This window comes from Pleurodeles waltl, chromosome 11, assembly GCF_031143425.1.
Source record: "Pleurodeles waltl isolate 20211129_DDA chromosome 11, aPleWal1.hap1.20221129, whole genome shotgun sequence".
Lineage (NCBI taxonomy): Eukaryota > Metazoa > Chordata > Amphibia > Caudata > Salamandridae > Pleurodeles > Pleurodeles waltl.
Window position 1 is genome coordinate 963,197,858 of NC_090450.1, and position 26,198 is coordinate 963,224,055.

At 44.2% G+C, this 26,198-nt stretch overlaps 1 gene segment (V, D, J or C); it reads left to right on the top strand.

Annotated features, from left to right (window-relative positions):
- Window positions 1-23,652: 23,652 nt before the first annotated feature.
- On the top strand, window positions 23,653-25,868 carry LOC138265321 (immunoglobulin lambda variable 5-37-like). The segment is given in 2 exon segments: window positions 23,653-23,731; window positions 24,250-25,868. Coding segments are annotated over 2 exon segments (375 nt in total).
- Window positions 25,869-26,198: the final 330 nt, after the last annotated feature.

Consider the following 26,198-nt stretch of genomic DNA (forward strand, 5'->3'; position numbering starts at 1 on the left):
CTAAATAGACAGGAATGGAGGAATACATGTAATAGGGACAGTAGCCATGGGAGGGAACCAAACACAAAGTGGAGGGACAAATACAGCCAATGCACAATTGAAAACCCAGTTTTTCAGAAGGAAACAGAAAACAACCAATGATAAAAGTGGGTCTGCTTGAAGTCCACAGTAGATAACAGCATGCCTTGAAGAGACAGTGCATGCTCTGCCGATGCGAGGACTAATAAAAAAGGCCCAGGCGCAGGAGCTGAGCTCTAGTTGCCCACACCTGTACTATCAGTGTCCTTGTAATTTATTATTTACCATCTGGGCCTAGGGTTCACAATATGACAGCCTCATGTCAGCCCAGGCTCAGCAAATTTTATGGAAAAGCAAGGGCAATGCTTTATGACTGCAGCCTCTCTACCATCACAGTGGTTCCTCTCTTTTCACTAGAAGTGAAATTGCACCTGGTGAAACCGGGCCTGTGACACCAGCTCAACATTTACAGGGTCTTGATTTATAGAACTGGTAATTTTGGGCTCAAAACACAAGAAACTTGTTGTATAATTGCCACAGTTGTAATCGGGTACTTAAAAGAGGTAGCATTTGATGCTTCGAAAGACTTTTTTTTCCATGAGTATCTATTCAAGTACAAAGTATACAACAATAAAAAAGTTAAAGACATTAACATCTCCCTTCTGGTCAAACTCAACTAAATAATCGAAGAAACACTTTCTTTCAAGACACAATAGCCATGGTTCTCTTTATCCCCAATCTCAGAGGAGCTCTAGCCTACATGAAACCCTCTAACCATCTTTGTGATGGCTTTCCAGGCTCCATCAGCAAATTCCTAGCTAAACTGCTTCTCCCCATTTGGACACCTGGTTAACTCATCCCTAGATCAGGGCTAATTGCCAGTGTAAAATAGGGCAAATGTCTCCTCTGCTAAAAAATGATCACTGGACCCAGACAGCCTTAACAACATCTGCCCAGTGTCCGCTGTGCCTCTCCTAAGCAAGGTGTCTGTCATCCCAGATCCAGGTCAACAGTCTCCTTGACTCCCTTCCATCCAGATTCTGTCAGGGCCTCAGCACTAAGACTGCAATTCTGCAGATTGTAGACGACCCCTTCCACATCCTTGACACTGGCAAATCTTGTCTACTTGTGCTCCATGACCTCTCCACTGCATTTGACACAGTCAACCACCAGGCTTTCTTAGACCCTCTGAAGCATGGTATTGATGATGTTTTCTTTAAGTGGTTCATCTCATACATAGCAAACTGTTCCCAAATTGTAAAACATGGGAATGTTGTCTCACATCCAACCAGCCTACTGCAAGAGGTTCTATTCTCGCTCCACCTCTTTGTAACCTCTACCTCAAACCTTTCTGCATGACGATGACACCCAAATTCACCAGAAGGTCTCCTGTCCAGAAGATTTCACCCACCTATCCAACTTCCTGAATCAATTCAAGCATGGATGGCAAACAACTGCCACAGACTAAGCTCAGCAAAAACATAATTTCTTCTAATCTCTCCAGCTAACTCTTTGATCAAGACTTAGGGGGTCATTCTAACCCTGGCGGTAAAAACCGCCAGGGTGAACGACCGCGGTAGCACCGCCAATAGGCTGGCGGTGCACCGCTGGGCATTCTGACCGCGGCGGTTCAGCCGCGGCCAGAAACGGAAAGTCGGCGGTGTACCGCCGACTTTCCGCTGCCCTACAGAATCCTCCATGGCGGCGGAGCGCGCTCCGCCGCCATGGGGATTCTGACACCCCCTACCGCCATCCTGTTCCTGGCAGTTCTCCCGCCAGGAAAAGGATGGCGGTAGGGGGTGCCGTGGGGCCCCTGGGGGCCCCTGCAGTGCCCATGCCAATGGCATGGGCACTGCAGGGGCCCCCGTAAGAGGGCCCCACCATGTATTTCAGTGTCTGCTCTGCAGACACTGAAATACGCGACGGGTGCCACTGCACCAGTCGCACCTTCCCACTCCGCCGGCTCAATTCTGAGCCGGCGTCCTCGTGGGAAGGCTGTTTCCCAATGGGCTGGCGGGCGGCCTTTTGGCGGTCGCCCGCCAGCCCAGTGGGAAACCCAGAATGACCGCCGCGGTCTTTCGACCGCGTTACGGTCTTCTGGCGGTTCCCGCTTGGCGGGCGGCTCCCGCCGCCCGCCAAGATCAGAATGACCCCCTTAATGTTTTTCCTCCTGGATGCTGACAGCCACCCCCACACCATTCAGAATGCCAAATCTCTAGGATTCACCCTTGACACATTTCTTAACATCTCAAGCCATATCTCCTCCATGTTAAGAGTGCCCAGTTCTAACTAAGTGTGCTTTAGGGAATCAGAAACCTCATCCCACTGAAAGACTTTAAATCTTCTGTTCAATCTCTAGTGCTCTTCAGATCTGACTACAGAATTGCACTACTTTCAGGCATTCCCAAAATCCACTGAGATCTACTCAGAGCAGTCCTACATGCAGCTGCCCACATCATGACAGGACACAGAAAATTAAATCACATTTCCCTCATTCTACACTCCTTTCAATGGCTTCCCATGAAGGCAAGAGCTCAATGTAAAACTGCTCTTCACCCCTCTTTACCCTCATATTTCTCTGAGAACCTGAAAGTCTCGGGCACCCACTGGGATTAAAGAAATTGCACCTCCTTCAATCCCCCACCTTCAAGTAAGAGCGATGTATGAAACAAACCTTATCAGAAAGCACCACTGGAATGTGGAACTCGCACCCACCAAGCCTCCGTCTGACCACATGTCAAGTCACCTTCTCAAAAGACCTTAAACTGTTTGCTTTCAAAAATACCTGGGCCTAATCTGCCCCTACCTCCTCACTCTCCCTCCATTCACATTCCAACCTTAAGCGGCACAAACAATTGATGATCCTCACATGGTACTTTACCGCCTACTTTTCATTGCTATGTGTTGGTATGAATATATTTAAAGTGCTCTACCTCCCGGAAGAGGCTAAGCTGATGATCACTCCTCCTTTATTATATATGTTTATTTTGTGATTTTTATTGTTATGTTCTGGCTTTGTTGTGAAGTGCTCTGATGCCTTAAAATCGCTATGTAAAATCCGAAAAATAAATAAATGAAAATAAATGGCAGTTTAAAAGCTCACATGCATGGAAGGAGATACTTGGAGTCGCTGCAGCGGATTTAAGAAAGAGCTGATGTGCTCGAACCAGATACATGTTTGCATTTGAAATCGGAGCTCTTTTGGAAGCCGCACAATGTTCTGGGCTTCTGTTCACATGCTCATTGCACTCTGCTCATGTAAAGACCACACATTTTGTAAGCCACAGACACTTGTAGCCAAAAATGTGTCATCCTCCCCTCACACATATCTCCACACTATTCATTAGAAAATTCTTGTTTGCTGACATTTCTGGGTTTATTGTTTCAGGTTCCTTTTCCCAGTATTTATTGTCTCAGCTGCCCTCAGTGTCAGTGACACTGAGGCAGACAGCCATTTGCAGGCCCAGTGCTTGGCTTTTAAAAAAGCCTGTGTAACACCAATAATTTGACCATCACTGGGAACCTCGTGGAGGATGATGCTGTTTACTGCTGGTGGTGGAGCACAAAGAGGAACTGAGATAGTTCTCCCTTGCACCTCAGCCCACTGCAATCTGAAGACTGTCAGCACAGACACTTGCCCAGATTTAATAATGCTTTATGCAGCATTTGTGTCACAAAGTTTTATGCTGGGATCTGCTATCAAATTAAAATCTGGATTTAAGTTGGATAGGCTCCTAAAGTAACACAAAACTGCGTTATACACTGCCTTGCATTACTTTACTTCAATGTATTGTTCCATGTTATGCTGTTGTGTTATGTCGATTTGTACATTGCACTAATTACCCAAGAGGGTATCCAGATGCTTAGTCAAGGTCTGTAGGTGTGTTGTCTCAAGGTCTTCAGCTTCTTGCAGAACTCAAGAAGTGAGGAAAAGGCTTTGATTTGTTGAGTGATGTCCTTCCATGTCTTGGGTGCCATTTGGGAGATTGAGCAAACACCAGTTCTGCTCTTGCGGATGAGTGGTGCGTCGTGAATTGGTGACAGTATATGCTGCTGTTCAGGTATTCTGGTCCTGTGTTGTATAGGGCTTTGTACGTGTGCGTGAGAAGTTCATAATTCCTGTTCTTGTGAATGGGGAGCCAGTGAAGCTTCCTGAGGTGCTGTGTAATGCGGGTGTGGCATGAGAGGCCAAATATGAGCCTTGCAGCTGCGTTTTGGATGGTCAGGAGCCTGTGTGAGTTGTTGAGATTCTGGCACAGAGAGTGTTGACATAGTCCAGCCTGCTAGTTATGAGTGTTTGCTTGGCAGCTCATCTGGTGTTCTGAGGCAACCATTTGAAGATGTTCTGTACCATGCATAGGAAGTGGAAGCAGGAGGTGCACACTGCATTGACTTGAGCCATCATGTAACGCTTGTCATCTAGGATGATCCCTAGATATCTTGTCATGGTCTGTGAGTGTGGATGTTGTTCCTAGCTCTGACGGCCACCATGTGAAATCCCATGGGGAGGTCTTATTGCAGAAGACCAGCACTTAAATCTTGTTGGAGTTGATCTACAGGCAGTTCGTATGCATTCAGTCTGCTACCATGGCCATGCAGTTGGTGAAGTTGGATCTGATGGTGTTTGCCTTGTCTGTCAGGGACAGGATGAGTTTGGTGTCATCGACATAGGAAAGAAGAGTGTTTTCTTGTGATATTGGTGAGCAGTGTCATGCATATGGGTGGAATATGGGTATTTCCCATACAATCACCCATACATTGTGATGCAAATCCCGATCTACAAACATTTGTAGACAAGGATTTGCATCACAACACTTACACCTTCTAGAGGCAGTTGTAACAAGAAGAATTTGTTTTTTATTCTCCTTGTTTTTCCTACTTTGCTTGTATGCACAAAAAAAGCTTGTTTTGATGTCCAGAATGAGTTCCTTTCTTATCTTGGCCCTAGTCTTCTACTTGCCATTACAAACCAGGGGGGAGGAGATGTCCTCTGAAGAGGCAGGCTCAGCTCCATACCTCTTCTGAAGTGAAAACACATCCTGCACTGAACACACTAAAGTCCGCCCTCTCGCTTGATTACTGATGAGTTGTTGCCACCCACTATCTCTTTGCGTTCTTTGGCCTGTCCTACACTCAGGCATTTAAATTAATGGAGCTTTGTTAACTCCTTCCAGGGCCATTGAATGAGTGCACCCAAAGCAATTTTATAAATGACTTTGTAACTCACACACACCTTCTACTATGATGTCACAGCTGCAGCGTGTGCCTGCAGGGTGAAGAAGACTTTTCTATGGCTGTGCAGCAGGGCATGTGCAAACTCCATCTCCTCTCTCCGTTAGGAAAAAGAAATGGGTCCAGATTTATGGAACGTGGTGCTGCACCAAGTACAGCGCCACTTTCCCTGGGCACCTTAGCATGCATTGTGCCACCCTGTAAATACGGCACAGGGATTTTGGCCTCGTTGGGCCACATTAACTTCAGAATAAATGATGTTAATGTTGTGCAAGGTGGCGATAGGGGGCTATAAATATACCCATGATTCGGCCCATCTGTCACCATAGGCAAGTGGTTGTTTCATTCTAGCTGTTGGTGTTTCCTCTCTTCCTGCCTCTCTCTCAGACCCTGATTTATACTTTTTGACGCTAAACTGCGTTAACGCAGTTTAGCGCTAAAAAATATACCGCCGGTTAGCGCCATTCCAAGACGCCAGCCTGGCATCTTATTTATGGAATGGTGCAATCCGGCGCAAAGGGTGGGCTAACATCATGGAGAATTATGTTAGCTGGGTGGGGGGTGGCGGTATGGAAGTAGTGGGTTTAGCATTAAAAAATGACGGTAAGCTGGTTAGAGTAAGATGACTCTAACCAGCCTAGTGTCATTTATTGATGCTAAACCTACCATACTACATGACTCCTGCCTTATAAAAGACAGGAGTTATGCCCAACACCCCAGTGGCCAGCACAGGGGACAAGGGTCCCTTGGGCATGGCCATTTCACCCAGTACCATGTATGGGGGCCCATTTCAGGGCCCCAATGGCACTGTTAAGAAAATACAGAAATACTTACCTCCACTTACCTATTCCTACATGGGATTGGGGTCCCCCATCCTCAGCTGTCCCTCTGGAGTGGATGGTGGTGCCCCTGGGTCCTGGGGAGGGCACCTGTGGGCTTATTCCATGGTGTTCCACCATGGAAATAGGCCCACAGGTCCCCTAATGCCTACCCAGACGTTATATAACGGCGCTAAGCTAATACTGCTAAGCAAACTTAGGGCCATTATTTAGGCCCGCCTCCCTCCTGTGCACCATTTTTGCACAGGAGGATAAATAAGGCGCATGGTCCTTAGAGTCATTTTTGCCCAGGAACACCTACCTTACATTTCATTGACGCGAGGTAGTTTTCCACAGGCAAAAAATGACTTTAACTCCCATATTTTGGCGCTAGACATGTCTAGCACCAAAATATAAATATGGAGTTAAGTTTGTGCTGAATCAACATCAAAAAATCTATGCTAGTTTAGCACAAGCTGAGTATAACTATGCCTCTCAGTGTGGTAGGGCAATGCCCATCATGCCCATTATCAACAGTTGCCACTGTACCACAGTAGGCCTTATGAGAGGTGCATGTTTAATGGACGGGAGACACATGCACTTTGACAAAGTGTTAGCAAGCCTTTAAGTCTTACTGGATGCCTGAGTAAAATGGTCAAGGTTTAGTAGGGCATATCTGAAATACAATGACACTGTTCATAGTTAATTTAAGTTAATTATAGGCAGTATTGGCTAAATTGATTTTATGCTGCCAGTGAGGCAGGGCTTTTGTCAAAAATTTTCCCTCATTTTTATTCATTTTTTTATTTTTTTTTATTTTCAGTTGTTTCATTTTGAACGTTTCCAAAATGAATATGCATAGGAGTAAGTTCCACTCCTTCTAGTCAACTACACACGTTTACTAACCCATTAATTGAAAAAGGGAGCATTGTTTATTTTTGCTGTGGTAAAGAGTGCCCCCAGTATGGGGAAGGAAAATGGGATTGTTATATCAGTTTGTAGGGGTGTTGCCCCTTGCACAATTGGGGAAACTTTAAGACCCAGACCCATTTTGACGTTTTCTACCTAACTTGTTCCTTCCAAGAAGCAGATTTGTAAATCGACTGGAGGTTTTTCATATTTTTTGTGATGTAGTTCAGAGGCTCTACATTTTGTTTGGCAGGTGATGCACAATGATAGTAACTATTTTATATTCAAGATTAACTAGTGCCGGAAAAAGCTTACCCAATTTTGCTTTGCATGTTTATTTTCAGAGTTTTATAGTGAACAATGCCATTGTGGAGCAAATCAACGCTAATGACATCACTTCACCAGTCCCTGTTGCCATTCTGATCACTTTTCACTCATAATCTTTGTCTCAACCACATCCCATCTAGCCTCCAAAACCCTGCCACCCTTTCAGACCCAGTGACCCTGGCTGTCCCTGTCACTCTTCCCTCTTATGCTGCACATGCATGTCACCCTCTCTTGCACTGTCACATACTCAGACGCTGTCACCTTCCTTCTCCCAGTTGCAATACCAATCCCTGCCATAATCACAGTACCTGGATTCTTGCAAAGCCCATCAGCCTCAGCTTCCAGGTCCTTGTCGCTGTCTCCATTCCTGTGACTCTCTCCATCACTGCCAGCACTGGCTCTGTTTCACTCTCCATATCAATCAGGATTTGTAAAGTGCAGCTAATTACCTGACAGGGTATCCAGGCCCTTTCAGATCCCAGAGGCTCATTCAAACTCTCAGGTCTTGAGGGCCAAAAAACTGCAGGGGGAAAAGCAAGGAGAACGCAGTGAAGACAAGGAAAAGGCAAGGAGAAGGCACCCAAAAATGGGGGAAAAAGTAAGGAGGAAGCAGTGAAAATAAGGGAGAAGCAAGGAGAAGGCACAGAAAAAATGAGGGAAAGTAAGGAGAAAAGAGGGGAAAAGTGGGGGAAGGCAGAAGAAAGAGAGATGAAGCAGCAGGAGGAGAGTTGGCCCTGGGACCTATCCTTGTCACAATTCCAGTCTTCATCACAGTAGTAGCATATACCACCCTGTCCATCCCAAATGTACGTTGGAACAATGCATGCTGGAACTACACATGCCTGAACAATGTGACCGCTTTGTTACCACTAATGCCTTTACCAAGAATGCCTTAACAACAATTTTTTCATTGTAAAGGCATTCCTGGTAAAGACATGCGTGGAATGGCATGCATGGTTCCAGCATTCGACCCTCCCTGACTCCCCAACCCGCCCCTAAAATCAATTCAGCTTCCCAGCCCCCAGCCCTACAAAATTACCGCAACACCGCCAACCCCGTCCCTAAAACATAAAACCACCCCAACGTTGTTCCGCTTTCGTGGACAACGACCCTCATTGTTCCGGTGTCGTTATTCAGGCTGCTTCCCATTTATCCCAGTTCACTTCCAGTCACTTTCAGTTCATATAACTCTCCCCATCTTTGTCACTCTCTAATCCTTTTAAGCCTTTCCATCCCTCTCACACTCTCTCTTCCTGTCATGTGTTCTAAGAAGATATTTCACTCCAGCGATAACTCATATTTACACCACCACAACTTCCAGCCAGCTGAGTGGCACAAGATGCCAGTTGGAATAGTCAGGTGACAGGACATTCCTTATCTAAGGAACTAAACAAGCAAAGGCTTAGTTCATAACCAACATATGTAGCAAGCAGTAAAGTGTTGACAATTAGCAAAAATAAACAATAAGACAATGGTAATAATGAAGTTACAGCATGCAGATGCAGAAAAGAGAATATGGAAAGAAAATAGGCTTCTGTACCTTCTAAATTGCTGACTGCAGCCTGAGATCAGTAATCTCTTCACAGGAGATCTGTAATCTCTTCACACTAAAACTTCTCAGCTGTCTATAGTGGCAATAACATTCTTGACAAGCATTCATTCCGCACATGTTCCCGGTAACACCGCAAAGCTGGGGAATTGCTAGTGTCCATGCAGCAGTCTTCTATAATTGGAATTTATTGTGTGGAAAGGTTTCCCTACCACCTTCATACACAGTCTATGGGATTGTATCTCCCAGTACTCTGCAACAAGATAGGAGGGTGGTCTTTTCAATTACTTCCTGTCCATGACTCTGAAAATAAATAAACTGTTGAAACCCCTAGTCAAAAAGGAAGATCTTCCTGGAGTCATTCTGAAGTCATCCGATGACTTCAGCTGGGCTATTCCTGTAATTAACTGGGGAAGTCATCACAGGCCATCCTGAAGTATGCCTATAGGGCGAAATATTTAAATGAGATGACTCTAGAGTCATCAGAAAAACTACAGTAGGATGGTGTTGTCATGACTTCAAGGTGATGATCATTTACTACTGTAGGATGGCCTTCTGATTACTTCAGTGGAAAGCCTGTGATGATCTTTTACTATTTCAGGATGATTCCCTGATGACTTCAGGGTACGCTAGTATTGCTTCAGGATTATAATAGGATGATCTCAGCATGACTTTAGGATGGAGTGTTACTACACCAGGATTACTCCCTGATGACTTCAGGATGAGGTTTTATTACTCTAGAATGATAGCATGATGATTTCGGGAGGAGGCTGTTACTACTTCAGGGTGGTGCCCTCTTAACTCCTCAATGTAGTTGTTTTACTCCACGATGGTCCCATACTGATTTCAAGATGGAGGTGCTATGCCAGGATGATCTCAGAGTATTACTGGGTGAACACGTTTGTGAAAATTCTAAAACCTGTTTTTGTGAGAAAAGCGTGGATCATGGTCACAGAAACACCAGAACTGCTTTGCAGGCAAACTAGAAAAAGGGGTGAAGTCCCTTATTTCCAAATGTGGGAAAACACATGTCAAGCTGCCTGTATTACCTTGTGCTGCAAAATGATCCAAGAAGTCACTGGCTACCCACTGTTATTTTGAAAGGTTTTCCAGTGGCTAATCATAACTATCTAGCAACAGATACCTGTACTGATTGGTTGATGGGAACCAACTTGATGTGTATAAACAGCAAGCAGTGCAGTTGTTATACCCTTGTAATTAACTTCTCAGAACCCATAATAGCCCTGTTCCTGCCTGCTCATTCCATCATGTAAACAATCTGGCAGCAACTCATTTTTACTAGAGGATATAATTGGCTACTGGTGCCTTTTCTGTGCATCGTAATTGGAGGAGGAGGCGACAGAAAATAGCAGGTTCCCACTTACCATGCAAACTTCATCCAGACCCTCTCATGAGTGCTGTAGGATATGTACTGGTACTTCAGAATGATTTGACAATTGCTAAGATCCATGACTACCACTCATCCTATTACAACGTAAATGCAAAGAAGTATTGTTAAGCTAATACACAGCAACAACCATAAACCCACCTGTCACTTCTCCACTCCTTGTAGTCCTGCTACCATATTGTTCTGTGACTCCTTCTGGTACTAGTGGAAAGGCAGGAGAAAGTGAGTGATTGTAAGTGCCTGCAGTAATGCAACAGGCAGAGAATTAGGGCCAGATGTAGAAAGCATTTTGCATGGTGCAAACTGCGAAAATCGCAGTTTGCGCCATGCAAAATGCTCATCGCAATGCTCATTCACAGTGAGTCAGAACCAACTCGCAAATTGTGAATGCGACTCGCAAATAGGAAGGGGTGGCCCTTTGTGTGGAGAGAGTCAAGGTGTCTAGGTATGTGTGACTATGTGATCGGGATTTTGTGACGAACAGTGGTTGAGGCCTGTAACTGAGATTCAATGTAATACTGGGTACAGCAGAGCAGGATACTGCAATTCAATGGAGTTGGGTTTGAAGATATTGTAAAAGATTAATGTCAGAGGTGGATGATTGGTGCTGTGGTGGTGAGTGGTTGGCAGTACCTGATGAAAAGTGGCTTGATCAGATGATTTCTGTGGTTCGCGATCCTACAAGTGAGGAAAGAAGTGTTGGTGTGACTCAAAGGTATTTAGAGTGGTTTCAAAAATATGATGTCAGGGAACTTTCATACATAACTAAGTAATTGGTTGAATGGCTGAATGCTGTGAGTGCTGAATGCTGTGAGAACAGAGTGAGCCTCTGAATATCTTTGGATGAGTAGCCGTTGGTAGAGAGATGAACAGGTAGTGTTGTATGAAATGGTGGGCATGCTATGAGTGGATGATAAAGTGAGGTGTAAATGACTATAGTCTGATTTAGAGTTTTGCCATCGGATTACTCAGTCACAAACGTGACGGATGTCCTGTCCACCATATTATGATTTCCATAAGCTATAATGGAATCGTAATACAGCGGAATGGGATATCCGTCACATTTGTGACAGAGTAACCTCATCCGCCAAACTCCAAATCAGGTCCTAAGTATGATTACATGGTGCGTGCGAGTAAAGGCAAGGCAAGTAATGTTTTGAGTGGATGGTGCGAGTAACTGAGCATGTATCTAACGCAACAGTGTTGTTTTGTGAATCTGGATGAATGGTGTGGGTAATATAGAGAGCAGTGAGTGATACAAGTAACACTGAGTAGTAGGAGAGGGGTTTGAGTTTATACAGTCCAAGGGCCCCCCCCACCCCCCCAACCAGAACTACAGGGGTCAGAGTTCCTCATTACACCAATATAAATTAGAAATCAAGTTGGACTGCAACCTATACACAACGCACTGAGCAATGGAAGTGTTTCTGGTAACGACCAGCCCCACAAGATAGGTTCAGCGACACAGTGGAAATACAAAACCTCTTGCGTAAACAAATAACACACTCACAAAAGCACAAAGAAACAATACATGTCTTTTAAAATGTTTATTTTAAAATCCAACCCAGTGCATAAAATATGAATGGTAAACACACAGGATGCAAAAAAGAAATGCAACTAACCATGTCACGATCAGCAAAACCAATACGAAAGTATCTAACAGGGATGTTTAGTTCTTTTCATCCTAATACCCTTAGGGTATTTCTAAGTACTGCGCTAAGATATAAAGCTGTAAACAGATAGCCTATTTTCATGTTTCTTAAAATGGCTCACGCAGCATACCCATTTTCATTAATAAATAGCAACTCAGCTATTCTCCTTTGTAGCTTGTTTGGAGCATTGGTATAAACAGCGACTGGCCCACAGCATGTTGCTTCAAATTGAGGCTGGTTGGTGCTGCAAACCGGTGTGACCTCTGGTGTGATATTGCTGTAGGAAGTCCCTCTCCAACTATGATCCAATACCTGGGTTTCTGTAGCATCTGATCCCCTATTTTATCTTATTTTGTACAAATGAATGCAAGGCTTGCAGACAGTAAAGCATCTAGAAGGCTAACAATCATGGCAACAAATTTGTCAAATTGATTCACATATGGATTAGATGCATTTATAACTAAAAAGCAAGTGAGGGTACACAATAAGTGGGCATGATGTTATGTGAGCCTAAATGGACACAATGCCAACATTTCTATGCATGTCTTAACAACTTTGCACATTCTAGGATAAAGATAAAAGTGTCTGAAACCAGCAAAGAGCTGCTACAGTGATCACAAAAGAGTGTGTTGTGAATGGTTGCAGACATGTTGTGAAGGGTGGGTATGGCAACTGGCTATGGGAAATGTTACATGAGATTAAGCAGATATATGGGAAAAGTGTTACTGAATATGTGTTGTTAAATGCTGGAGATAAGTGGCTGCTGCTGTGCAAAGTGATGTGTTGAATGAGTAGTGCAGGTAGCTTAGGCAAATGTTCTGATTGATTATAGGTTTGCAGTATCAGATGTGAGCAGTAGGTTTTGCTGTGCAAGGCTGAAATGGTATGCATCTGACTGTGGGTGAGAACTAACTGGTATGAGTGACTGGTTATGTTGATGAGTGGTGTTTAAAATGGTTGAGAGTGAGTAAAAGGTGTGAGCAAGTGGGTGAGGGTGAATGTCTGCACATGACTGCATAAATGAAGACTATGAAGAGTGCAGTTTGTGGGTGATAGTATGACTGGTGTTGCAGAATAGCTGTGGGGGTGTGTCAAAGTGGCTGAAGGTGAGTAGCTTGATGAAATGGTTTTTGGATTGTGCTAGAATGTAGCTGACGTGCTGTGAGTATTGGGGTAGTGAATATGTACTGTAAGTGCTAAAGAGGAGTGGTGTTGCAAGTGACTAGGAATGAGAGGTGTGGTGAAAGTGGTTCTGTGAACAGACAAATTATGAGAATGGCAGGACAATCTAATCACTGTCCAAGTTATTTGAGGAATAGTGATCTGTTGTAGAGTGGGCGAGATATATTGTGCTTGTGTGATAGTGTGAGTGATTGGTGTTAAAAGTAAGTTCTGCTAACCATCTGAGTGCGAGTGTTCAGTGGTGTGACACTGAGCGCAAGCTGCATGTTGGTTTTCTCAGTGGATCACCGGTGTTACATGTGGCTGAATGTGTGCTGTGTTGGGAGGTTGAGAGTGATTGGTGATGGCATGGATGAGCGTTATTGCATCTGGTATGCGTTCTTAGTGTTGCAACTGAGTGGTGTATATGAATGATGGTAAGTGAATGGTATAAGCAGATAAGTGTTGCAGGTTGTATTACTAGTTTAAAGTGGTGCCACTTAGCAATGTTGCAGGTGGCAGTTCGGTATTGTGAGAGGCCAACTGGTGTGATTAGAGTCCAGTGGTATACCAAATTAATGACTGCTTGCAGGGGTGAGTTACTGTATGAATCACTGAGACAAGTGATTAATGTTGTGAGATATACAAATGTTGCAGAGGCTGGAGGCAAATGAACGGTGGTGTGAGTAGTGTAAGCAGCTGAAAGTTATTGTATGGTGTAAAAGGCAGCAGATAACCATGTGTGGTAAGAGATCAGGGGTATTTTGAACAGGTGGTGTAAGTGGCTGTGTACGAGTTTAAGAGGGATATTATATGTCAATGTGTGTGGTTCAATGGCATAGTGAATGGCAGGCTTTGACTGCGTGCCATGCTCCAATATTGTTGTAAGTAACTAGAAAACACAAAATATTTGGAGATGAATCATACTGTGAGTAAGAGATATTATAACAAGCTGTGTGGAGAGGCAGTGGGAATGAATACTTGCTAGAGATCCTAAGTGCAGGCTGTGACAGGAACAAGCCAAGTAGCACTTACCCTCCTCTATGTTGATATGAGGCACTGGTCATGTGATGTGGCCACTTACGTTATCCAAGGTATTGCAGTCCCTGCTCTCTTGAGGCACACAGCCCTGCTCTCTGTCTTTGAATGTTGCTTTATAAGGCTCCTTTGACTTTGAAATGTAGTTTCAGCTTTGTATACAAATGTGCTGGAAGAGGAAAAATACTTTAGATGGTTACAGAAGTACATTATTGGTTTTCTATAAATGAGCATTGTGTACACCACATCTTGTCACAATTACTCCCTTGATTACACACACCATCCTGTCAAACGTCCCTTTCATCTCCCTCCCACCCAACCCACTCCTTTTTGCAGCTCCCTTCTACCACCCATCCCATCATCAATTGCTGTCCTTCGGTGCCCTGCATGCAGCATAGATCAGATTGCTCACTCCCCTCATGCCTTAACCTGCCCACTCCTGGTACTCAACTTATTTTCCCTCTGGTCATGCCACCAAACCACCATGCCCTTATATCATACTTATCTCCTCCAGTACTTCTATTCCCCCTTTCTGTGTCACCCAACACCTGCCCTGACCAGTCATCCATTCCCTCCTTTCTCTTGCTCCGCCTTTCAAACCCCCCATTAGACATTCCAGGTTGATTCCTATTATCTATATTGTGTCACTTTAAATTTCCGTTCCATCCTATCTGATTATCTCCTTTCCACTGTTTGTCCCTTACGCTCTGCCACCTTGCTACCGCCTCAAAGCTGTGATTCATTCTGTGTATGTCCCTTATGATATGCTATTAATTCACAGCCCTGTCCTACCTCATACGCACCTGCTCCCATCAAGTCACCCCAACACCCATTCCTTCCCTCAACTATAATTTTCTTCTCCTGTCACCTATCCCAGATACACTGTTACATATTCTTCCAATTTCTACTGTGCCCTGTCAATTAAACTACTACTTGTGCATCCCATGTCTTGACACCAGCCCTCCAGTTGCAATACCCTCCACTCCCACACCTTTTCATGAACCACACACTCTAAGATATCCATAATTGTCCCTTCAGTCACCCCCCTCTTGTCATCTGTTGTGTGGCACTGCCACACACATTTGGCTGTCCAATCAGCCTTCTCTCTTCCATCACACACCTTCTCATTTGACATTGGAAAGATGATTCAATGAGGGAAAGTTTGTAGTCGAGTTCTGGTAGTCTTCAGGTCATAAGTCTGGATCCCCACAGTGCCAGCTTAGTCTTCCATCCTTCTAAGATTGGTAAAATGAATACCATGCTAGACTTAAAAAGTAACCTGTTATTTACAGAACTTGGAAACTAACACAACTACCTCTGCCCACTATCACCAGACATAGTTATTAAATGTTAATTGTTATATTGTATGATGATATCTGGGTCAGAAACCACACTATCATTTCTTCTGATCAGAATTCCATGTTATGTGATGTTTTTGGGCCAAGGCTGATGCAGTGGGGTTCTAGTTATTTTAACAGAATGCTATATATTGGTATTGAAACCAGACAAACCCTCAGAAAACAATTGCTAGTATGTTTATGGAAGCTTCATTGAAGCGGATTACACATCTGTCTCTTGCAAAGTTAGTAACAGTCCCTAATGTAAGAGGGGAGAACCATGAAAGATGGGTGAGAGAAGGATATGGAGGAAGGTGGTCAAGTGGGAGGTGGATTTGACAGAGAAGGGATGGTGAGGGAGGAAGAGAAAACTGAGGAAATTAAATTGGAAAGAACATTGGGGTGGAGAAGGGAAGGAAAAAACAGACAGGTGGGAAAGAGGACAAGGGAGTTAAAGAGGACACAGTAAAGTGAGAAATATGCATACATGTGAAATGGGAAAGAGTAAATCATTGGTGGAATAGCACAAAAGGAGAGTGGAGGGAAGGGAATGGGGGAGCTATACAGGAGAGTGAAGAGGAAAAGCAGACTGGTAGAATCTTTGTCTCTGGTGCTAGAGGTAGGTGTGTGTGTGTGAGACCAAGTTTGGGACTTTGCTGGGTCTGCCAGTCTAACAGTGTGTATGTGCTACATCTTCATGTCAGACAGAAAGGTAAGGGCAGCTTTTCACAAAAGCTTTGCCTGTGGCAGGTATGGCAGCACTATCCCACAATTCTCAGACGCCAGAGAGACCCTTGCATATGCCATAGAACACGTTTGTGAAATATATAGGTGGCAGTGATTGTCATAAACCTGTACTCTTTACTGTCCAAATTCGGTAGTGATACAAATGTGCACCATATCTGCAGGTTCTATCAAGTAGTACGCTTCTCTCCTCCTGCTGCACACTAACATATACAAAAGAATGAAAAACGGGGATGCATTACTTAAATGTTGAATGCACAATAATTACAAGTTTGCTGTTGCTGTGGAGTGTCTAGCAATTGAGAACACAACTACAGGTGATGGGGACACACAGGCTGTACAGAAATTAAATGCATACATTTTTAAAGGATTGACTTGGCAGATGCCTAGATTTGGGTAGATTTGTGTGTACTCCTCCACAGCCAAGCCGTGCGCTCAACTTCGGTTGCAACAAAAAAAGAAAGCCCCGTTAGTTTTCTTCACATAAACCAAAACAACGGAGGCTGCTGCAGAAAGTTGCACAGTTTAAAACAGACTCTGCTCAGCATAGCAAAGTAACACACCCCACAATTATTATCTTACACGCATTTCGAACAAAGATCCGACCGGGCTGATTGTTGCTGTCTTTTGCATAACTTCCTTGGAGCAACAGATGCTGGAGCAACTCGATTTTGAGGCAAACAGAAGAGAGTCAAAAGTGCTTGAAAACGCGCCATAGTTCATCTCTGTAAACTGTCCTAGACTTCCTTACCCTCGACGTGAATTTCTCACACGGTGACGCAGTAAGGGACGTACTTCCGTCGCCGCCTGATGTGCGTACCAAAGCGGAGGCTTTCTTTGAAGCCAGTGACGGCAGGGTTTTTCTCATTTTATGAGTTACTTGTTTAGAGGTCCCTTGAAATAAAACACCTTTAAACTTGTGTATGGTATTTTGGTGCACAAACATGCGCTTTAAAAACCGCAAAGGTCCTTGGTGAGAAGTATGCAAAATAGTAAGTTGTGTACTGTGATATTTGCAGAGGCTGTTTTAGGGGAGGGTACATAAATGAATGTGTTGGGCAATTAAGGTGTGCTCCAGTAGTCACAAACGGGATCAAATTGAACTGCTTTTTTTTGCTCTAAAACACATTGCATTGTGGGACTTGTATTTTCATTATTTGCATTCTTTCTTGGATTAAAAATCCCAGAATGCATAGCAACCCATAGGAGCATCCTGTCCATTAAAAAGTTTTTGACCTCAAGTAAATGAGCACACAGTGTCTAAATATGTTTCTGCCTGTCTGAAAGAGCTTGAGGCTGAAAGAGACTGAGAATGACAGACTCAGAGCGACTAAGATGAGGATAAATTGAACCAAGGGTGGCACAGTGTCTGGGACTGAGAATGACAGATTGAGAGGATATGGGAATTGAGAGGCTGGGAGTGATAAAGTGAGAATAACTTGGAGGATGCCTGAGTCTTAGGCCCAGTTTTAAGAGGGCCTAGCACCTCCTTGCCCCACATTAGCGTACTTTCTTTATACGCTAATGTGGCGCAACAAGGCCAAAATTGCCGCACCAGATTTACAAAGTGGCACAATGCATATATTGCACCACTTTGTAACCCCTTGCACCACATTATGCCTGCACTAGGCATAATGTATGCAAGGGGGGCATTCCCCCGTTAGGGGGCTGAAATAATGGTGCAAAGAAATTTAAAAGATTTGCCATTTTTTTCAGCATTTTTAATGCCTGCTCAGAGCAGGCGTTAAAAGGGGGCACACCATTATTTATAATGGGCTCCTATGTACTGTTCATGTTTAGCGGCAACATTTTGTTCAAAATTTTGGCACTAACCCCGAAAAGTACATCAAGAGCATCAAAAGTTTTGACACTAGTGCACCCTTCCCTGTGCCATGGTGCGCTGTATTTTAAATACGGCGCACATATGGTGGTGGAAGGGGGCGCTAAGGGGTGCAAGAAAAGTGACGCTGCACTGGGTGCAACACCATTTTTCTTAAATCTGCCCCTTAGATTAAGAGACCGACTAAGAACAAAATAGATTAAGCATGAGACTGAAAGAGATTCAGAGTGAGAGTGACTGAGGCTAAGAGTGCCTGGGACTGATAATAGTATCAGGGACATCTTAAGGATTTGGGGGGCTGTGAGAAAGTAGCCTCTTTCTAGCATGGTTACCGCCACTTTTGGCCTGTTTGTGAGTGTGTGTCAGTGCGTTTTTACTGTCTCACTGGGATCCTGCAACTGTGTGTTGTCAGTAGTGCTTGACTGTGTCACTGAAGGTCTGCTAACCAGCACTTCAGTGCTTATGCTCTCTCTGCTGCCAAATTAATCACTAGTAACTCTCAACACCAACTTGTTGCCGCGCGTCTTGACGACCTTTCCAGGTTCCGGTCACAGGCTTATCAGGGCCTGCCCACCTTGCATTCAAATACTTTTCCTAACCACTCACTCATTTTCATCATTGACAATTCTACTACAAGAAGATACTTTTGACGTTCCTCAGCCCATACAACTGTATAGGGTTCTCCCTCATAACTTACCTGCGCAACGTACCCTCCTGGCCGGACGGCCCCGCCTTGATAAAGTCACTGTTGTGACGAAACACGTGTTGGCTGTATTGCGCTGATGACACTTTGATGACCAGTATCTGTTAATTAAAGATACCATCTACACATAAGACTTGAGACTTCTTGCAATTGTGTACTTCAACATCATACTACCAGGGGCAACTATCCCTGCCATACTGTTTGGACTATACTTCCTGTGTGCTGTGGCCATTATTGTTCAATTTTGTCTTTGGGTACTGTGATACCCATTCTTGGTGCCTACAGGGTAGTAAGGCACTGGGCCAGGTTGCACCAGACTCATCTATGATCTTGTCACTTGTCTGCAATTACTGTTTTACTGCCTAGATTGTGCGGCGCCTTTCACCCTTACTACCCTACTGTGCTTTGCCCATGCCACAAATCAACAACATCGAAATTCCCCAGCAGGACGATGACCTACAGTCATCCTGTGCCCTAGCCATCCAACACATCAAACACTGTCTTTACCTCAACAAGATATGGATGTCGAACATATATCTGATGCTCAACCACACCAAGACAGAACTCCCACTATTTGTCAAGAACAACAAGCAACAACTAGTGGAAATCTGGCACAGTGACATGTGCATGGACGTATTTGAACCCCAACATTTGCTCAAGTCATTCAGATTTACTCTGGACACCGACTTCACCTTGAATAATCTTATTGCAAGAAGAACAAGATGACAAGGGACAATCTATCTATACTGAAGGAAGTGAAGCCATTCTTAAGATAAAGTGACTTTAGAAATGTTATCCCAGTTTTTGTCCTCTCACATACAGATGGTTGTAATACCCTATTCAACACCCCCCAGATATCATACTGCCCCCAACACTCCCCTGCTGTGCATCGTGTATGCTCTAGCATTCCTCATTGAGGCCTCAAAAAATATGACCACATCGCCTTCTACCCTGATGGAATTCCATTGGTTCCCCCTTGCCAGCTTGTACCATCCTCAAAGTCAGCTGCCCAACATGCTCACCAGCTCCAATGACTCTCAGCACACATGTAGTCAGGACACCATCAGACTGGAGATAATGTAGTTAAAAAAGAAAAAAACAATGCCGCAGGCCTGCTACATTTGTCCACTCATTATCTAGAATGACATCCCTAGCGCCATCAGGACCACCCCAACCAGGCTTCAGTTTTGGAGACAGCTGAAGACACACAGCTTTAAAGAACACTACATAACAACAATAACAGTCCACCTCTACTGCCACAAGCCAGCTTTTCCTCCACTACAGTCTATTGACTGTATTCTTGTCTTTGCTCCTGTACAGTGCTCCTCTATCTTTTGGCCAGGTTCGTGCTATATAACCTTCATATCTATATATACTAGGCATGCAAGAAATTTGTTTTACAGCGACATCATTCACTTAATTTTGGAAATTATGTGTTATGCTTGCAACATGAAATTTCACCTACAATTGATAAATTGGAATCAAATTATAACATTTTGAACATTTTATCACAATATACATTGTTAATAGCAGCTATTATAAATAGAAATTATGTAAATTGTGTTAAAGAAAATAAAATAAAAATCTGTTTTCCTATGACTTTTCTCATATAGTCTTATGAACACACTGTATTTCAGTTTACAGTTAAAGAAAATTGATTTAATACCTATATAGTGCTCACTAAGTAGTAATCAGCAAAAAAAACTAAAATCATAGAGAAAGTTGGACCATTCTGCCAAAAAATGAAACCAACCAGTGGGCATATTCTCGGGGTAATCAGCAAATCTGTCTCAAAACATCAGGGGCAGTTTCATCACGTTAAGAATAAATTATGCTTGTGGAATCATCAGATGTTTATTTGCAAATTACCCCCAAATCATCAAGAACAATTGGATCTGATGGAGTGATCAGATACTCAGTTTTAAATCCTCCTAAAATCAGTGGGAATAGTCACACCTTGTGAAGTAGTCAGATACTCATTTTTAAATCATCCTGAAGTCATCAGGAATAGTCACACCTTGTGAAGTAATCAGATACTCATTCTTAAATCACCCTGAAGTCATCAGGAATAGTCACCCCTTGTGAAGTAATTGGATACTTGTTTTTAAATCATCCTGAAGTCATCAGGTATAGTCACACCTTGTGAAGTCATCAGATACTCATTTTCAAGTCATCCACAAATCATCCAGCACAAGTTTCTAAACTTTGCTGATGACTTCCAGATCTTGATGATGTCTGATGATGTGAAAATGACTTTTACAGTTGTTAGATGATCATCTGATGACTCTGGGATGGCTTCTAAAGTAATCCTGTTTGACATGGGGTTACGCCTGTTAATCTGTGCCAGGGGAGATTACCTTCCTGTTACATCAAAACAGTAGTAGGACTAATGCAGCACATTAAAATAGTAATGTAGACTATAAGCAGTATATTATGTTTGAAATATAAAAAGGATAACTATATATTACTATTCACAGTAACACTTCACTCCCTATTCTATAATATCCCATCCTCGTCGCCACTGTTGTACGAAGATATTTAACTCCAGAGATAAATCTTCTAGTCCTTGATTTACACCACCACAACTTCCGGACAACTGAGTTGCACAAGGTGACAGTTGGAATGTTCCGTTGACAGGGCATAACATCATCAGGGGAGGGAAGCAACCACTGAGGAAAGGTAAAAGGGGGGGAAGTAGGATGGGGAAATCCAGTTAGGATAGTAGCATATAACATCATGCTCCACATTCAGCGCACTAAACCTGTTCTCTAACACTTATTTTACCACCCATCCTATCCTGTTACCATCCCAGTCACTGACACAATCCCACTCTGTCACTCTTTTAGCCCCTATATTTATTCCAGTCCCTATCATAATCCCGGACCCTGTCACTTTCCCTGTACCGTCACCCTGCCATCATCCCTAGTCCTGTCAGCCTGCTAGTCACTGTCATAATCCCGGATCCTATCACTTTCCCTGTACCGTCACCCTGCCATCAGCCCTAGTCCTGTCACCTTGCTAGTCACTGGCATAATCCCGGATCCTATCACTTTCCCTGTACCGTCACCCTGCCATCATCCCTAGTCCTGTCACCCTGCTAGTCACTGTCATAATCCCGGATCCTATCACTTTCCCTGTACCGTCACCCTGCCATCATCCCTAGTCCTGTCACCCTGCTAGTCACTGTCATGATCCCGGATCCTATCACTTTCCCTGTACCGTCACCCTGCCATCATCCCTAGTCCTGTCACCCTGCTAGTCACTGTCATGATCCCGGATCCTATCACCTTCTCTGCACCGTCACCCTGCCATCAGCCCTAGCCCTGTCGCCTTGCTAGTCACTTTCATAATCCCTGACCCTATCACTGTCCTGAACCCATTCCTTTCATGGTAATAGGTATGCATGTGGGGTAGAAATATGTGACATACCGATGTTTGGGGTATTTACTAAAAAATAAAATAAAAATATTCCAGGAAAAAGCAGTGTTCTTCATGAAAATTGCATACCTAGATTTATTTTCTTTCTTCATTCCAAGAAAACGTATATCTGATGGCAAAGTGAGTATATTTTCTGGACCTGATGTTTTAGGACAAAATAAATTCAGTTCGTGCTGAGTTCCGGTGACATATTACTGAAGTGTTTTTTCACTAATGGAGTCCAACTATGTTTCATGGTCAGTTGTGGTATTTTATCAACTATATTGAATACGTTTTAATGGCATTATGGGTGACTACTGCTGAGTCCTGAGCACTGAGCCTGTGTGATTTGTAGTCATATCTCTGCTATATCACTCGTAAAGATCAGTCTAACTCTGGTGTCTACAGCCTGACATCGTGAGCTCTTTATAACTTTTATCTTCCAACACCGTCCTTTCAAGTAGACTGTGGAGATAACTGTGGCTGAAAGGCACAGGGTGGAAACCTGGAAGGAAGTGGGACGTAGAAGTGAGACAAGATGTAATTTACACTTAACTCTAATAGGCCACCTGGAAGCGCACATTCAGAGTTCCTGATCTGCCTCTAATACATGCACCTTTTCAGCCAGTTTTTAGCAGACTTGTGCTGAAATAAGTGCTGCTGTCTTAAAGTTTTTCAAAGTTTTCTCTGGGAAAGTAAATCCCAGACTTGCCTGACACACAGTGAAGGTGCTGGTCTTGAGTGCCCCGTCAGCAGTGCTTAATTTGTAAATAAAGAGGTCTCTTAAACACGAGACTGCTGTAATTAAATCTGCCGGCACTGAATACTGAGGCAGCGTAATCCTGAAGCCATCTCGGGCCTCTTCAATCATTTACGGCCACCCCTGCCCCTTCAGCTCATCCTGCAACTTTCTACTTTCTCCCTTTATGACGCTTTTTAGTTTTTCCTTCTTCTGTCTTTCCCATATGTATCTTTTGCTCGCAGCAATGCTTGAGGCAGAAGAATAAGCACCGGCCTTCATAAATAAGTGCCGGTGCTCAGCACCGGAAACAAGAAGCACAAATTAAGCACTGCCGTCAGTAGCTTTGGCTTTCTTGCAACCCTTGCTATATACAATGGGCGGTGTCCTCCTGTTTCTTTCCATCGACCCTTGATTGTATGTTGTTTCCAGCATTGTGTAAAGTGCTATGACGCCCTTATTGTCGAAACAGTTTACCACTTTGCCAAGTATAAAATAGCCCATCAGTGGAACTGATTCAGCCAGGGTGAAGGTAAAGTTCCACGTGTTTGATGTGAAGCCACAAGGATTGTTCCTCCTAAACTGTCAGCTTATTAAAATCTGAAGCCTAGATGGCTGAGATTTACTGGTTGGTGCTAGGGGTTGCCCCAGGTTTTAGTTGTCCAATGAGCTGTGGACAAATTTGCATGGAGCGGGCGGCTCCTCAGCTCGGCAGGTGTTTAAGGAAGAGCTGGACGGTCCCACCCAGAGACCTGTCTGCATCAGAGGCCAGAGCTCTGCCGGACGCTGCACCATGTCCTGGACTCCCCTCCTCCTCGTGCTTAGTACCTTCTGTGCCTGTAAGTAAAACATGTGTAGGGAGTACATGCTGCACCTGCTTTTCACCTACCAGTTATGAATTAATACATTTATCTTGGAGAAGTGTGGCTCAATGGTTAGAGCGGCAGACCCTGAGGCAGATATCTGGCTCAAGACCAGGGTTCAAGTCCCGCTTCAGCAGGTCTTGGGCTCAATTCCCCTTGACCAGATAATTCTCGCCTCGGTGCCTAATCTAATTCATGGGTCCCACTCTGCAACTCTGGGCAATAGCTTGCTTAATCTCCACAACGGCCCCAACAGCGCTTGGATGCCTGGATTCACCCTGGGGGTGCTCAGGAGTGGGCGCCTCACAGGGAAAAGCCAGGAGGGGTTCCATAGCGGTATGAGTACAGCGCCTTGAGACCCTAACGGGTGAGTAGTGCGCTATACAAGTGCTAATTTACATCTTCGTTAGTTCTTTGTATAAAATATAATGAATCATGAAGCGATGTGTTGCTCTTCGTGACTCATAAATCACCTTCTGATTTTCGTATTTCAGATTCAAGGTCTCAGTCGGTGCTGACCCAGCCCTCCTCGCTGTCGGTGACCCCGGGCCAGACGGCCAGACTACCCTGTGCTCTCAGCAGCGGGTTCAGTGTCAGTTACTATACGGTCTTCTGGTACCAACAGAGGCCCGGGAGCCCCCCCAGGTACCTGCTGTATTACAGTTCTAGCTTGAGCAAACCTTCCGGAACCCCCACCCGGTTCTCGGCCTCCAAGGACCCCTCCAGTAACACCTGCCACCTGCTCATCACCGGGGTCCTGGGGGAGGATGACGCCGATTATTACTGTAAAATCTGGGATGACACCAGCAAAGCGTCACAGTGACACAGAGCGATGGGGAAGTGAGACAAGAACCCTGCCCAGGTGCAGAACAATTGCACTAAAATAAATCTGTTGCCTCACAGGATCCGCTAGAGGTCTCTACAGCACTTGAACTAATTTCTGCTCTGTGACTCCTCGTTTTATCCTGCAGAAGTTGAATCATTTCAGTGATAACTAAGGGTGTTCCAAGTTGAGAAAGCGTTTCTTTAATGAATGTCTTTTATGGGGGAAGTTTTAAATGTCATTCTGCTTCCTACATCATAAAATGTTTGCTAGTTCAATAGTTTGAACTTGTACCGTATTTCAGTATCTTGGGAGAAGTTACACAGTAGTGGTAAATAAGGTAGCGTGGCAGGGCGTACCAAAGGCCCCCACAGCTCCTGCATGCTGGGGGGGCCTGCGTTCCAGAGGTAACCCTCAGCAAAGTACACTGGCCTGAGACCTCCCGAGCGAGTCCGGAGAGGGGGGCCCCTCCATCTACTGTACATGGGGGTCCCTGATGTTTTATTGCACCACTGATTTAGGATGATAAGATAGCTATAATTTTTAAGATTTTGATCAGTTAGTAACTTTACATTCCTTTGATGACATGCATTGTACTTAAAAAGGGCAAGTTGCTTGGTGACAAACATCATACTTTGAGAAATATACAGTTTGGGACAAGTAAATGTCATACCCCTGCTTGAAGGACATGTGCAGAGGCTTTTGACTTCCTGTGACCAGGGCCTGCGACCAACCCCTGCTGTGCCTGCCTGAAGAATTTGTGCAACAGGGTCCGTCACCATTGTAAAGCTTGGCTGTTATCCTTGGCGTGGTCTCCCCTAACTTTTTGCCTCTGTTTCCCAGGTTGTTGATATGTGCTGGGCTCTGTTTTGCTGTTTATGTTACTCTGGGGACTTTACCATTGCTATCCAGTGCTAAAGTGCAAGTGCTCCTGTGTAAAATGTATGTCTAATTGGATTTCCACAATTGGCATATTTAATTTAATGGTAAGGCCCTAGTACAGTCCACTAGAGGTGCCCAGGGCCTGTAAATCAAATTCTACTAGTGGGCCTGCAGCACTGGATGTGCCACCCACATTAGTAGCCCTGTAAACATGTCTCAGACCTGCCACTGCAGTGTCTGTGTGTGCAGCTTTAAACTGCCAATTCGACTTGGCAGGTGTACCCACTTGCCAGGCTTAAACCTTCCCTTTTCTTACATGTAATACACCCCTAAGGTAGGCCCTAGGCAGCCTTATGGGCAGGGTGCAGTGTATGTTTACGGTAGGACATATACTAATGTGTTTTATATGTCCTGACAGTGAAATACTGCCAAATTCGTTTTTATTCTTACTGTTGCAAGGCCTGTCTCTCTTATAGGTTAACATGGAGGCTACCTTTAAATATGATTAGAGTGTAGATTCCCGTTGGGAGCAGATGGATATGTGGAGTTTGGGGTCTCTGAACTCACAATTTAAAAAATACATCTTTTAGTAAAGTTGGTTTTGAGATAGTGTGTTTGAAAATGCCACTTTTAAAAAGTAGGCATTTTCTTGTTTAAACCATTCTGTGGCTCTGCCTGTTTGAGGATTCCATGTCTGGGTTAGTTTGACAGTTGGGCTGTTTGCACCTCTCTCTAGAC